Consider the following 14,553-nt stretch of genomic DNA (forward strand, 5'->3'; position numbering starts at 1 on the left):
ATGTCCATCCCTGCAGATTCAAACTCACCCAGTATTCAAGTTCCTATCAAAATATTTTCCTGGTCCACCCCCTTCACATGCTTAGACTATGGGCAAAAAAATAGTTAATAGAGTTGTACCCCAACATGAATTAATTCCAATTTCCTCTGAATAATCTTAATCTTTTTATTTTCACCACTTCTAAGGCACTCAATATTTTCTACCACGCATCAGTTATTTCTTTAAATGTCTTATCTTCCCTCAGAGTGAGCCTCACAATTTTTTCTTTTAAATCAAACACTGAGACTCTGCTTTGGGGAAGAATCCCTGCCTAATGCACGCTGGTATGCCCCGTGGAACAAGTGATCTGCACTTCCCAGGCCTCAGAGCACACATGCCCAGTGGAGAGGCCCATCTGTGCTCCCACATGATCTGCGGTCACCTTCCAGACTGGACCCCAGGGTACACTTAGGGTGAGGAACTGACTGGTGAATTAAGTTAGTTAATTTTGTACACAAGATCCAGATTGTTTCCACATTAAATTCCCTATGATAAATCAGTCTTAATAACTATAGTTGTCATGGCCTGAGGTTTATTTCTGATTGTTAATAGAAGTGCTCATATTCATTTGAGAAATTCTCAAAATACTTCAACAGCTAAGGACTGGGAATCTTTTGAAAGGAAGAAGATAAATATGATAACCAAACAGCCACAAAATGAAGGCTCACATATGAAGTATCTTTATTCTCAAATTTTAATGAGAAATGTTTAAAGAGAAAAAGAAAAAGCCAGAAGTCATTCTTCTGGTGACACACTACATCATATAGAGCCGTGGATTTGAGGAGCTTAAATCTAAATCCACAGGTGCCGCTGAAGCAGTGCCCACGTCTCTGTGTCCCTTCCTCCCCACCCTGCCTCGGGTCCCCCGCACACTCAGCTCTGCCTGCCGCCGCTTGCTGCTGATGCGGTTCAGGTACGTCACCGCCTCTGGACGGTCAGCTCCACGAGGGTGGGAACCCTGTCTGCTTGTTCGTTGCTGCACCCAGAACCCAGGACAATGCGTGGCACGTGGTAAGTGCTACATAAATATTTGAGAATGAATAAATCAAATGTGAACTGTAGTTCTTTAAATGGTCGTCTTAGCTGTCCTTCCTCTTGGGCTTTGGCATATTTGGTTCGGTTTTGCAGATGGTGGAGATTTATGTGCTTTCCAAAAGCTAGGATCATAACCTAGTCCCAATTCTAAAATGGTTATTTTTGTGTGTATGAGCTACAGTTTTCCACTGCAAAACAGTACAGCACACACACACACACACACACACACACACACACACACACACACACACACACACACACACTTACTCCTTCCTGAACAGTACAACACACACACACACACACACTCTTACTCCTTCCTGATACACATCCAGATCCATGTCAAGTAGGTAAGGAGAACATTAATCACCCTCTTGAATTTACAGACCTTGCTTGCTCTCAAGATTTCAACCAGCATGTCATAGACAGTATCTCTGTTCTTCTCAAGGAAACCTTCACATTTATATTCTACCTATGCACAGAAAGGATTTAATTACTTTCAAAGAGGCAAAGCAGACAGTACCTAAGTACCACAGATTTTTCTTCTTAAAGAAAGATTAATGGAGGGGCTATGAAAACAATCTTCCAAAAAGAGACTCAGTTTCCATGTCTCACAGCAACCCCATTATAGGAAGCTGGGGAACATGTCATCTGCCACTGCTTAGATTTCTCACTAGCTGCTGATCACCTTGCACTCACCTGTCAGTTCCCTCTGGCCACAGTAACTGGTGATTCCCTGCAATGTGTGCAGTTAACATACACACCCCTTAGAAGACCAGACTTGGGGCTCACTTTGCCTTTGAAGCCATCAAGAGGAGAAAAGAGCTCAGGGGTCTTTTAGGTTCAAATAGAAATGTTTTCCCAAATCAGCGTTGATGTGGCAGAAAGGAAATAAAAAATGGCCAGCTCACCAAAGAGCCTTCAAGGGCCACGAGAGCCCTTAAAGTCAGGTCTGGCGGGGGTAAAGGTTTGCACTGCTTGAACTGGGCTGCAAAAAGCTCTCCTGCATCCCTCTGATTTGTAAAGCTTCTCAAACTCTTCAAACAACAACATATCCAGTGTGGCTGCTTCAACATTCAAACCCTAATAACTTATGCCTCTGGGTTGTATATTTTATTATGTGACAAGTATTCTTCATAAATTAAAAAGTATGTTAAAAATAAAATTTTTTAAATTCACTGTGAGAGAACAGGTTTTTGAGTGTGCTGGAATCTGGAGGCAAAGAGGGTGTTCACAGACTCCTGGACAGGGGCTCTGCTTTTCCCCCCTGGGTGAGGAGGTGTCCTTACTGGGCAGAGTTTGGGGGAAGAAACAGGCACACTGGCTATATGCAAACTCTCCCTTGTGAATGAAGACTTTGGACTGTTGTATAGATTCTTCCAGGCTGGTGGTATGAGCCACTAGTCTAAATGGGCAAAAGGTATAAGAAGTGTAGAAGTTTTCCAATCCAGAGAGACCATTTGTGGGGACAGTGTTGGGTAGCTGAGTGCCTCTACTGGTAGCTCTGGCGACCTGGAGATGTGCTGACTTGCTGCATCTAAGCGTGGCTGCCTCACTTACTAAATGACTTTATTTCCTTGGCTACGTAACCTGAGAACCCAGAATAACCTTACTGCGTCTGTGGTTTCCTCCCACTGATCTGCAGGGCGCCCGACATGCCGCATAGTTAGTTCTTTCGCGAGTGACTTCTTGCAAGTGGCAGGTGAGAGAACTAAATGTACAGAAACTAGGTACCAGAAAGAGGGCTTCTTGAAGTAAATCCCAAATGAGATATGATCCCTTTTTTCTTTCCCCCTGGGATCCCAACCATGAAAATAGAAAGGACAACAACTAGAAAATATAACTTGATATGCCATCATTCACAGCATATGCAGCTTTTCAGGAACCAATCCAAAAAATGCTGGGCACTAAAATGCTACCATATTTCAGAGCGCTCCTCTAGCCCACGAAGGTTATTACAGCTTTCCAGCTCGTTGTCCCCTCCGCTGCCCCGTCAGCCACTGGCACAGCCAGGTGACTCTGACCCACGGCACTAGCCTGCGGGACAGACACGTGCAGGCTGTTCCCACAGCTCCCAGGCCCCGGCCAGGCTGCTAGGATGACATTCAACCAGGCAACGGCAGGGGACATGAGTTTCCTTAGGGAAGGGAAGCAAGATGAGACTGTATGGTGAGGGCGGGTGGTTATGGTGATTTTTTTTTTCCTTCTATTTTCTTAGTCTTACGTAATGTAATTTTTAATTTTCTTTTTATTAAAGTGACATCTGTTTCATTTAATAAAGGAGATGAATGAAGAAAATAAGTTCACCTGTAGAATGCAGTATCTTGAGTCAAATTGTGTTAATACTGTAATAAATATACTACAACTTAATAAAAAAGGAAAACCTCAAAACAAGATGTAGCTTTCATGAGAGGATACAATTATGCTGTCTTGATGATCACAATGTCATAGAGAAAATAAACTTCTAAAAGGCTAATGAATTCACACTAAATCCCAAATCAGAAATGAGATCCACTAAGCAACATGTTTATCTTTAAAGCAGTCTGGCTGAAACTCCTATGTTTTGTGATACACACAAATTAAAAATTGTTAAGCACACACACGTATCCTTCATCGAAGCTACATGCTGGGTGTGACTTGAGTCGGAGCAGGAAGCAGGTCTGGCTCCAGGGCCGAGCCGACATCCTACTCCCGACTGCACCATCCCTGTACCTTATCTGCAAAGTGCTGGATGATGAAGGATGTATTTGACATTCTGGGTTTTTCAAACAAAGGGTTCTTGTTGACAAAGTTATTATACAGCTTTTGAAGCCAGTTTTCATCAGTTCCATGTGGTAACTGGAAGAGAAAAGCAAACCAAATACCAGGTAAGAAGGTGAAAGATTAATGGAGGTGAGAAAAAGCACTAAATCCTAAGTGAGGACAAGGTGAGTTGGAACCTACGAGTCAAGTGGCTCCTTTTATAAAGCAGTTCTAGGCATAAATTTGTTCTTGACCGTAACATGTTAGAGTGACATTTAAGTGAATATATATCAATGTCCTTTTAGAACAAAATGTTATAAACTAAAAGATGATCCTATAATGACTTAAGAATGAAGAATTGTATTTTTGCAAAATTGGCAGTATTTTATTATTTCTTTCCAAAGATGTCTAAGGGTTCAAGAAAAAAATAGCATGGATTGCATTATGTGAATGTGATTTTTATTCAGCTGAATGGGGAAAGACTGGCACCTAAATGTAGTCCACCCCACCACCCCCTCTGGAAAACAGCTTTTACTTTGTTTTATTGCCTAATTAATAACCACCTCCCTGGAACTAAGTTCTTACCTCCTCAAATTAAGCTAATGGAAAACTTGTTCTTGATACTGGTAGTTTTGAAGCTATCAATTATATCCAGCCCAAACTCAGTGAATTTAATACCCACTGTGTCCAAATGATTCCTTCATATTTTTCTGTGTCCCCAGGGTGTATCTGCGAAGAGCGAGTACAATTATCTCCTCGAGACTACCTTGGCCTCTGCACTCTGCCCCGAGTAGAACAGTCCAGAAAGCTGAGCCCTGAAGCCAGCCCTTTAATCTTATATCTCTGCAGGCGCTGAGGCACAGGTGGCCCCCGAGCGGCTGATCTGTGAGAACCACTGAATTGAAAATTCTAGGGAGAAAATGCCTGTGAGTCTTCAGCATTATGACCACTTTTTTGGGTACAAACAAATCTCTGGAAAAGAAATAAAATCTATGTTTAACATTGAAATGCAACCTTTAAACCAAACAATGAATACTGTCCTGGAAATTATTTGTTCCTGTGGCCCCATGAGGGAACTGGGAGGCTGACCCACTAACAGGTGCTCCTCCTGAAGGGAAATAATAACAGGCAAGCCCCTAGAGACGCTCCTCTCCGACTGTGTGATGCTGATTTTTCAGCTACTCGCAATGGATGACTCACGAGGATCAGGAAATGAAAGGAAACTCAGTCCTTGTTAGTCATTAACAACTGGCATGGGGTCACTTGCTGTTTCCATGTCCACTCTGCATACACCTAGGACAGCCTTAAAGGGGTCCTCCTTGCTGGACATGACCTTACAGGTCATGCATGTTACCCAAGGGTGGACTGCATCTGCTGAGGGCGGGAGGCCCCCCTGGCCCTCGGGGCTCCTGCTATAGAATGCAGTCCTAGCATTATAGCCAACCCACTGGGCAACGCAGCAGGGATTTACATGTGCATTAAAGAAATCCACTTTGCAATATGCTCATTTGTTACTACTCAGAAGAAAACATTATTATTATTATTATTATTACTACTACTAATTTTTTTTTTAGAAAACATTATTTTTAAAAGTTACCAAGCATTCTTCATCCAGCAACTCCAAAATGCCCATTTTTGCTTCAATCAGGTCAATAACTGGTTGGTTGTCATAAAAATCTATCAGAGTCCAAGGGATATCTTCCTTCATATATTCTTCTTGCTCAAGTTTAAAGACATGCTGGGAATTCATAAGTTAGAATATTAAAGTGTGCTTCTGAAGACCAGGATATCAGATTTTGGAAAACACAGATGCATGACTAATTTGTAATGTTTATGGAAGACCCTGAGGTGCAGGCAATACCCCTTTACCTATGAGCAAGCCGCTGATCTAATGTCGCTCTAGCCGTCATCCTCCCACCTGGTCCGACTGGGTCCCCACATCCTGTCACTTGCTGCACTGCATGTACTCAGGGTGGCCCTGGAACCCCTCCCTGCTCAAGACCATGGCTGCTATCCAAGACAGATCCAGGCTGCCCGAGAATGCTGACTGCGGGGCCACTGGGAGCAGCCAGCTTGGAGGGCTTTGTTCACTACTTGGCCAGGCCATAAGGGTATCAGGATGGCTCGGGCTCATCCTAGCTGCAGGTGGCCGGAGGGAGAGGGCAGTGAGGAGACAGCCGTCCACAGAAGAACCCTAGTGGGAGCAGCAGGGAAGCCCAACAGGTGGTTGAGAATGAAACAGCTCTGAGCAGGCCAGAGAGAGCACAGTACTGGAGGTGGCAGACTGACCTGAGGTGAGTTACGCAGCATATCTACTTGGAATAAACCTTCACGGCAGTTATTAAATGTTAAACTTTCAGGGAATTCTTGAGAATGCTAACAAAATACAATTTGCAACGGGATGAAATTTAGTGCTTATCCATGGATTAGTTCCAGGGCAAGGAAAAGGAAAGAAAAGAAACATTTACTGAGTATGATTCAATGTTAGGTTTTCTCACAAGTTTGGCAGATACTATTGACCCGTTGTTAACATGAGGACACTGACACTCTGAGCCCAGGTCCCAGAGGAAGGAGGTGGGAGAGCTACGGCCCAAACACAGGTCAAGTTGAGCAAAAGCCCATGCTCTCCATGATGTCACACTATCTTTTCTTCAGGGGTTGGCGTGAAAAGCTGAATTTCAAAAAACAAGCAGTAGTTGGCCAGGTGGAGTTGAAGGGACAGGGAAAGAACAGTATGAGAAAATATACAGAGGATCACAAGGCGGTGGAGCCTCCAGGAAATTAAATCATTTGGTCTGGCTGCATAGAGGGTCTGTGTCCAAGCATGGCAGGTGACAACCCAAGCTCAGAAGTTGGGAAGTGGTTGGATAAAGATGCACTAAGATGGGAAGGTGCGGTTTCAAGACATGGCCACCAGGTGGCGCAGCGAGCCAGCGTGCCGCTCCCTCACTAATGGGAGACTTGAAGAGGAAGACGCCTGACTGAATGTGCTTCTTTCCAAGTTCACGCACAAGGCTGAGAAATACATTCAAGAATGCGGGAAAGTTACCTACCAGGTTAAACTGCTGCTGCAGCTTTTCATTAGCATAATTGATGCAAAATTGTTCAAAGCTGTTCACATCAAAGGTTTCAAAGCTGAAATACAGTTTAAATAAGTTAAAATATAACTTGAAGGACAGGTTCATTTACAGATAAGTATTTTTTGACAAACGTACAGCTTAAAAGTTTGCTATGTTTTGTGCAAGTTTTAAATATGCCTCAAAACTTCTGGTTTTAATATCCTGGCAGTCGGTTTATAAATCACCTTTTTCCAGGTTGCCCCTGAAAGGAATCTGGTATATACAGAACACCTGCCCTGAGGCAGGCATTAAAACAGGCACATCACAGGACAGTGTATCACTTAATCCACACAACAACACTGCCATCTGCACTACTATCCTCACTTTACACAGGAGGAAATAAGACTCCGAGAGGTTAAGAAACTTGCCTAAGGTCACACAGATAGCCTCAGACTCAGCTGGGAGCTGGCCTAACTGTGACACCTTTGCAAAGGTGTTTACCCTTCCCCACCATTTGCCTGCCAAGGGGAGAGGCAGCACAGTTTTGCCTCCCCAAGGGGTGTTTCATAGCTCTTAGAGGAGAAAAGCAAAGTCATTATTCCATAGCCCCCAGCCCAGCAGACCCCCTTAAGGTCCAAGACAGACACGGAGTGCCCTCATTTTCAGACTGTCGGTAGCTGGCCCTGGAGTTGCTAACTCAAGAGCAGAGAGGAGGCAGGCAGATGACAGAAATGGGGAGCAGGCTGGAGGATGGCCAGGCAGGCAGGACTGTCCTACGGAGCAGCTGCTACTCAGCTCCAGCTGCTGTGACCATGGATTAAGGCAGGTCAGGGTGTTAGATCACCCAGTTCTCAAGACAAGCCAGAAATCTGGACTTTCCTGTGAGTTATTTCACTCTGTAAAACTTGGTGTGGGCTGAACAAACACGGGCACCAAATTCACCTCGTGGTGGGATGAGCGCTCCCACTGGGAGGGAGCCAAGCACAGTACTGGCAGGGGCGCCTGTCACCTCACTACCCCGCCCCGTGTGGAGGCCTGCCAGCCGCACCGTCACACCCGTGGGTCAGAGGAGACAAAGGCCAGTAGTCAGCAAGTGGTGCCACGTACACAATCTGACCACAGCTCTTGGTGCATCCAAAGCTTGGCTCCTGACTGCTCTAATCCTGAGAGGCTCCTGCCAGCTCCACTCGTAGGTTTCCTGGGAGTCTCACCTGACTGAGCCACTTGGCTCAGCTTCAAATTCCTGGGCAGGCTGAAGGCCTGGCTTGTCCCCTGGGCAGCTCCAGGGTGACTCGGAGCAGAAGAACCCACACAGCTCTTGGCAGCCCAATCCACATGCACCCTGCATAGTCCCGCGGCTCTGGGGCCTCTCTGAACACTGCGGACAGGCCAGGGTGAGGCCTCGGAGAGGGTCAAAAGGGCCTCACTGTGCTCCACAGCCAGGGCAAAAGCAGGGCTTTGTAGAGCAGGGGCAGAATACCAAACATCAGTGAGTATTTTCCTGCCCTGTTATACGTGCGCCTTCTAAAAAGGCACTCAGAGCTTAAGTGTAAAAGCCATGGAGAAACCTCAATCTATGACTTAAAATGCTAGAAGGAATTAACTATGAAACCCTTCACATCTGAACGATGCCTGTGGTTGAGATGCCATCACAATTTCTTCCAGTTAATCTTCATGATAACCTGAGAGGCTGGCCCTATCTTGCAGATGCAGAAACTGGGGTTCAGAGAGGTTCTCTGACTTCCTCGGGGCCACACAGCTGCTATGCTGCAGTGCTTGCTTCCAGGATTCTGCCACCTAGGACAGGACTTTCCAACTTGGGGTCCAGGGCTCATAACACCCTGCTGGCTGGGGAACCACAAGCCTCCACCTTGTTCTGAGTTGAGACCTCAAAGCTTACAGCTTCAGCTTTCATCACTTTTAATGATGGTAACTTCCTTTGAGGCTGCCTTATTTCCAGGTCAAACTGAGCCCAGCTCTCTCCAGACTGGCAGGGTGTGCACGGCAAGGGCTCATCTAAACACAAACAGGCTGGGGCAAGCGCGTGGACGGCTCCTCGCCTGGCAGTAGCACTGTTACTTAAGGAGAGGCGCTTATATGTTTGGAGAGGTGCCATTAATTCATGGGTGGCAGGAAGCATGTTAGTTTTATAATTTCCAAGGAGGAATTTAATTTTAAAATTAAAATGTTAAATATACTCTAGTAAGTTCTCACAGACCTACAATTACTCCTGCTTAGCTTTACCCTGAGCTGAAAATTCAAATTCCTATCACAGTGGTCTACCTACAGGCCTGTGGATCTGACTCCTGCCCACCTGCCATTGTCGGCACTCACTGCTGCTGGTACTCAGCCGCCCTTGCACCCTCCCTGCCCCTCCCCAAGCCCCTCCACCCCCCTTAACCCCCAGCACATCCATCTACTATTCCCAGCACAGAAATCATCTCAATCTCTGATTACCCGCTGCCTCCTCTTCCAAAATTTAAGTCCCAGGAGGGCAGGGACCACGTACCCATTCTGTTCACCAATCCCGCCCAATACAGTGGCTGGCACATAAATATTAGTTGGATGAATGAAATAATATATTATTAAAATAAGGGGTGTTTTATTTTTAAGACACTTTAAAGATAAGAAAAGGACAGAATACTATAACAATCACATATTTCCACCACAATAAAAGAGACTATTGTTAAGCCAGACTATTTCTTTTTAAAAGTCAACTCAAATTTTTACTGGCTACTCAGTTCCTTTCTTTAGAACAAGACAAGGTAAATCATTTACTAGATTGTCCTGGCAATATATGGCTATTTTATAACTGTTGACATGTACTATTAAGTGGGAGTCATATGTATTAACTTAAAATCTAAATTAAACACAGTAACTCCCTTGAGGCACTGTCTCACGTTAGACGGCTATGGGAAAAGCTGGTTCTCTCTACGTGGGTGAAGTCCCACAGCAGCACCGTGGACCCTCCACCCCTTCTGCCCACCCTCCCCCAGCAGGCAGCGGCAGGGCCACAAAGCCCCAGAGCCCAGCTCTCCCCTCTGCTCGCACAGGGTGTGGGGGGCACACACCCCATGCTGGGCAGAATACTCCGAGGTGCGTCTCAAGGCACAACCTGCCCCCTTCCCCACTGAAAAACCAGGGCTGGGCCTGGCTGGGGGGCAGGGCTGGGCAGTTGAAGCCAGTTGTCAACAAACAAAAGCGAGTGCTAACAACCCCTAGGAGCCCGCTCTGTGCTGGCCTGTCCTCACTCACTCACTCTGGCTATTATTCTACAAGCATCTTTAGCATGAGTTTGACCCGGGATTTAGAAAAGCAGGACTAGGCAGAGAAGGAGGAAGAACAAGGCTCCCGTGTGGGAACTGTCCCCCAGTGTGGAATTCCGGGAGAAGGGCTGGGGCACTCAGCCCTTATCATCCAAGCATGGAAGATTCAGGTGTGAAGAGGATTTGCTGAAAGGCCTGAGCCCAAGTCCACGCTGACCCTGTGGGCGTGGGGAAGGTGCAGGACCACCGGGACTGTCATTTCCCCTGTGAAAAGAGGCATGTCAGGGATCCGCACCTCACGAGGCCTTTGTAGGGAAACAGGTGGGCGAGAGCCTCACACAGCCCTGGGGACCCCCCAGCGGAGTGACCATGATCAGGTCACCAAGTCATTCTAAGCCTGGGTTGTCTCATCTCTAAAATGGGGATAACCTTACGGCTGTTTGAGGAGTAAGAAAGTACATGGGGGCCACTGAGCACGGTGGCTGGCACAGGTGAGCATTTTACACTGGCTGCTCCTAATTCTCACTCACTGAGTACACTCTACACAAGGCCCTGCCGCCCGGGAGGCTGTGCTTAACATCCGAACCTGCACAACAGAGAACACTTTCTAACCAGGGGAAACGGAGGAGAAATCAGAACAAAATGATCCAAAACTAACGGGCATTCAACACTTAAATGAGGAAAGACAGGCTCACCAAAGAGAATCTTACCCATAAATGTCCAAAACACCAATAAAAGTGTGCTGCTTGCCTGAAAACTGCAACGCTTGGTTAATTCTCTCGACTATGAAGTTGAACAGGTGCGCATAGATCTTCTTGGCCAGCGCATCCCTGGCGTTGACGGCCTGGGGCCCAGTCAAGGGCTTCACCACCGTCTCAGAGGCTGTGGCGATTCTGCGGCTGCATAGCCACTGGGCCACTGGGCCGCTCTCCAGGCCGAGTAGCTCACAGAACACCTTCAGGTGACTGTCACCCTCCTGCAAAACACCACAGGCCCTGTCAGGCTGTCAGGCCATCCAAACCAGCACCAGCACCCCCAGCCGGGGCCCCTCAGCCTTCGGGCCTGTGAGAGGGCTGAGGACGCGCCGCCACGGGAAGGACCAATCCCCAAGACAGATCAGGCCTGGGCAGAAAGCAGGAGGGGCTGTGGCGGCCCGGGGTCTGCACCCGGCCTGTGGCAGGGCACTGCTGCAGTGGCACCAGGCAGTCCCGGGCAGTGTCTCTCCAGACTTTTCTTCTGGCCAGGGACAGTCAGCAGTGACGCTCCTGTACGTGGACACAGCCTCAAGGTGCCTCTCCACCCTCTGCAGCAGCCCAGCTGCCTGTTGGGTGCGCACTCCCCCACCCTCCCTGTGCAGTCAGGGTTTGCCGGAGTGGTCTGGCCCTGAGGCACCCCGGTGTCGTGCTCAGACAACCTGGTGGGGCTCTGACTGAGCTGGCCTTTCAGCGACACAAGGGCAGTGGTGGAAGACGTCCTGGACACACCAAGTGAGTCGTGCTTCTCTCCCAAGCCAGGGCTGAGAGCGCCCTAGAGTGCCCATGTGCCTTTAGCCAGCGTGGACGAGGGGTCTGTGCCATGCACCAAGGAGATGTGACCCCATTTGACTGAGCACTGTCATTCCTCTCAGGCGGGGAAATTTCCAAGGCAGGCTAATCTTGGACCCCATGTCAGCCAATCAGGAAACCACATGATTGTACTTAGAAAGCACCGGGTTAGGGTGGAGCAAACCATCTAAACAGTCCTGCCTCCTCCTTGCTGTCAGCCCACACCCTGCTGACCAGCTCCTTACAGCAGGAACCTTGTCTTCAGTGACCTCACTGGGGAGGGGACCGGCAGGGCCACGATTTCCTTCCTTCAACAAAGGGACTAAACCTTCTGAGTCAACACCATTCAGCTACCGGAGCTGTTTCAGGGGATATGCGAAGGGACAGACAGCAAATTAAAAATATTCACCCAGATTGAATTTGCCTAACATTTCAAGTTCCTGATGCAGATAAATGGCATGTATGTCCCAAAGAAAATGGCCAGTAAGTATAGGACTGGTAATTTTCTATGAAGATTCAACACCTTTTGTGTACCAGGTATCCCCTAAAATTGACAAAAGTATTTTCAGTCTATCAATTTTAACTCCTATATATTTTAAATACTACCTTCCTAACAAACTTCACAGGACAGAGTTCAGTGCAAGGGCTTTTGTTGGGTGGAAATCAAATCTTTAGTCTGTGGAGTTTGAGAATAAAAGTACAAAAGCCCATTTCCCTGAGGCAAATGACCCAGCCCACTGAGAAGAAGCCCCAGCACACACACTACATTCCTGCCCCAGGCCGGCCTCACCTCTCCCCACACCACCCAGTCCTCTGAGAACAGGCCAGTTCCCATGAGGGTGGGACACTGGCGGAGATGGAGCGGCACTTGGTGGGGGCACTTGAGAGGGGAAGGGGAATTACTTCCTGGGCACAGGGCAACAGGACTGACTGGGCCCAAAAGCACGTGCTCCACTCTGCTCAGCTCCCGTCTCCCTCTGAACTGCAGGTACCAGAGGAATCGCTGGTGGACTAGATTATCAACTGTTTCTGTCAGGTGTTTGCGGAACATGAATATAGACATTGTTATGGACTGAGTGTTCATTTCCCCCAAGAACTCCCATATTGAAACCCTAACTCCCCTGTGTGAGGATATTTGGAGGTGGGGACCTGGGGAGGTGACCAGGTGATCATCTCTCTCTCCCTCTCCTCCTCTCTCTCGGCATGTATGGACACAGCCAGAAGGTGGCTGTCTACAAGCCAGGAGGAGGGTCCTCACCAGAACTCAACCATGCTGGCACCCTGATGTCGGACTTCCAGCCTCCAGGACTGTGAGAGCGTTGGCGTCTATTGTTCAAGTTGCCCAGCCTGTGTTATTTTGTTATGGCGACTGGAGTTGACTAAGATATGTTAACAAAAAGCTAAGTTGATTTTGCATTTCAAAGAAATATTTTTGCTATGATTTTCTTCTTCACGTGGATATCCAGGAGAACAATCAAACACATACCCCCTGCTAGAATCACTACTCCAAATATCTGTTGCGGAAGACACACACACATAACTCACCTTGTGTCTATTAAAGAAAGAAATCTGTCACTGAACTTACACAGGAATGTATTTCCAGGAAGGAAGCAGCACCACTGGTGTATGATTCTGGCGAGTGGCAGGAAGTAGACAGTGTCCCTACTGCTTAAAACCATCCAGTGCCCTTAAGCCCACCCCCAGCTCCCCAACACACACTTTCTGGCTTCATCTACCACCCCTCCTTTCACTCATTCCTCTTTGGACATACTGACTTTTTTGCTACTTTTCAAATAACAGTTCCTGCATAAGGGCCCTTGAACTTGCTGGTCCCTCTACTTCAAATGTTCTTCCCTGGAATGAAGGCACAGTTCATGTCCTCATCTTCAGTCCTCTGCCCAATGCCTCCATACTGGAAAGACTTGCTCTGAACGCCCTCTACAAAAGACACGGCCCCTCTCCACTCACTACTCTACTTTATTTTCCTTGTTAACAGCCATCACCAGCTGCAGAGCCTGCAATTGTTTACTGGGTCTCCTCCCCTCCCCTTCCTTCCCCCAGATCATCAGCTCCACAAAAGGCCTCTTGTTTGGGGTCATTGCTGGTTCTCCAGAGTCTATGACAGCATCTGGCCCATAGTGGATGCTCAGTAAAACTTTGTTGAATGAAAGAAAAACACACAGAGAATGAATTCCACCTCCATCCCTACTGTTAGAAGGGAAAGACGTATTCTTTGGAGGCAACCTATGGAAACCCTTGCTTCCTTCTTCCTATTAAATTGGTCTCTCCAGTAGGTCCGATGTGCCTGGTGCTAAAATGCAAAAGCAGGGTGACCATGAGACATTCTACTAATGAGCCTCCAAACACAGGAAGGGTGAAGTAAACAAGTATCTTACACTAACTGAGGATTTCTCGTTGCCCACGGCTGTGATCTGCACATTGCCCAGATGTAGGATGGCTGCCAGGATCTTAAAAACATCCATCTGAAAATCCTCCTTGAAACCTGAAAAAAAAATTTCCTAAATTAGAAATACTGAATTTTATCTTACTTAATCACTAGTAAGATAAGCACCTGAATTCTTTCAAGACCATCTCATGCCATCAGAGCCAAGAGCTGGGACAGAGACTGTGGAGTGGACCCGAGAGAATCTGGGTCACTACTATTTCCAGTTTGACTTGTGCAGATACACTATGTGAACTCGAAAACCCACAAGGTTTCCCCTTGTGCCATGGCTGCTAGGAAGTTTAACACAAAAATTAGTATCTAAGGACCATTTGGTGTCAGGTTTCATTTATTCTGTGTGCTGTGCTTTATTTTTATTTTTTCCTTTTTTTCTTTTGGTATCATTAATCTACAATTACATGAGGAAC

The 14,553-nt window shown here is 47.1% G+C and overlaps 1 protein-coding gene across 6 annotated transcripts in view; it reads right to left on the reverse strand.

Moving 5' to 3' along the window:
- Positions 1-14,553, reverse strand: part of MYO5C (myosin VC) — an 88,922-nt gene that overhangs the window by 45,779 nt on the left and 28,590 nt on the right. For all 6 annotated transcript variants that reach the window (XR_008992606.1, XM_036917758.2, XM_057488810.1 and 3 more), the window contains 6 exons: positions 14,079-14,185; positions 10,849-11,114; positions 6,867-6,948; positions 5,411-5,551; positions 3,784-3,909; positions 1,460-1,543 (listed from right to left, as the gene is read on the reverse strand). Coding sequence is in view for 5 of the 6 variants with exons in the window: in XM_036917758.2 (XP_036773653.2) it covers positions 1,460-1,543; positions 3,784-3,909; positions 5,411-5,551; positions 6,867-6,948; positions 10,849-11,114; positions 14,079-14,185 (806 nt within the window). In the remaining variant the exon portion in view is untranslated. The remainder of the gene's footprint in view (positions 1-1,459; positions 1,544-3,783; positions 3,910-5,410; positions 5,552-6,866; positions 6,949-10,848; positions 11,115-14,078; positions 14,186-14,553) is intronic.

Source organism: Manis pentadactyla, chromosome 11 (assembly GCF_030020395.1).
Source record: "Manis pentadactyla isolate mManPen7 chromosome 11, mManPen7.hap1, whole genome shotgun sequence".
NCBI lineage: Eukaryota > Metazoa > Chordata > Mammalia > Pholidota > Manidae > Manis > Manis pentadactyla.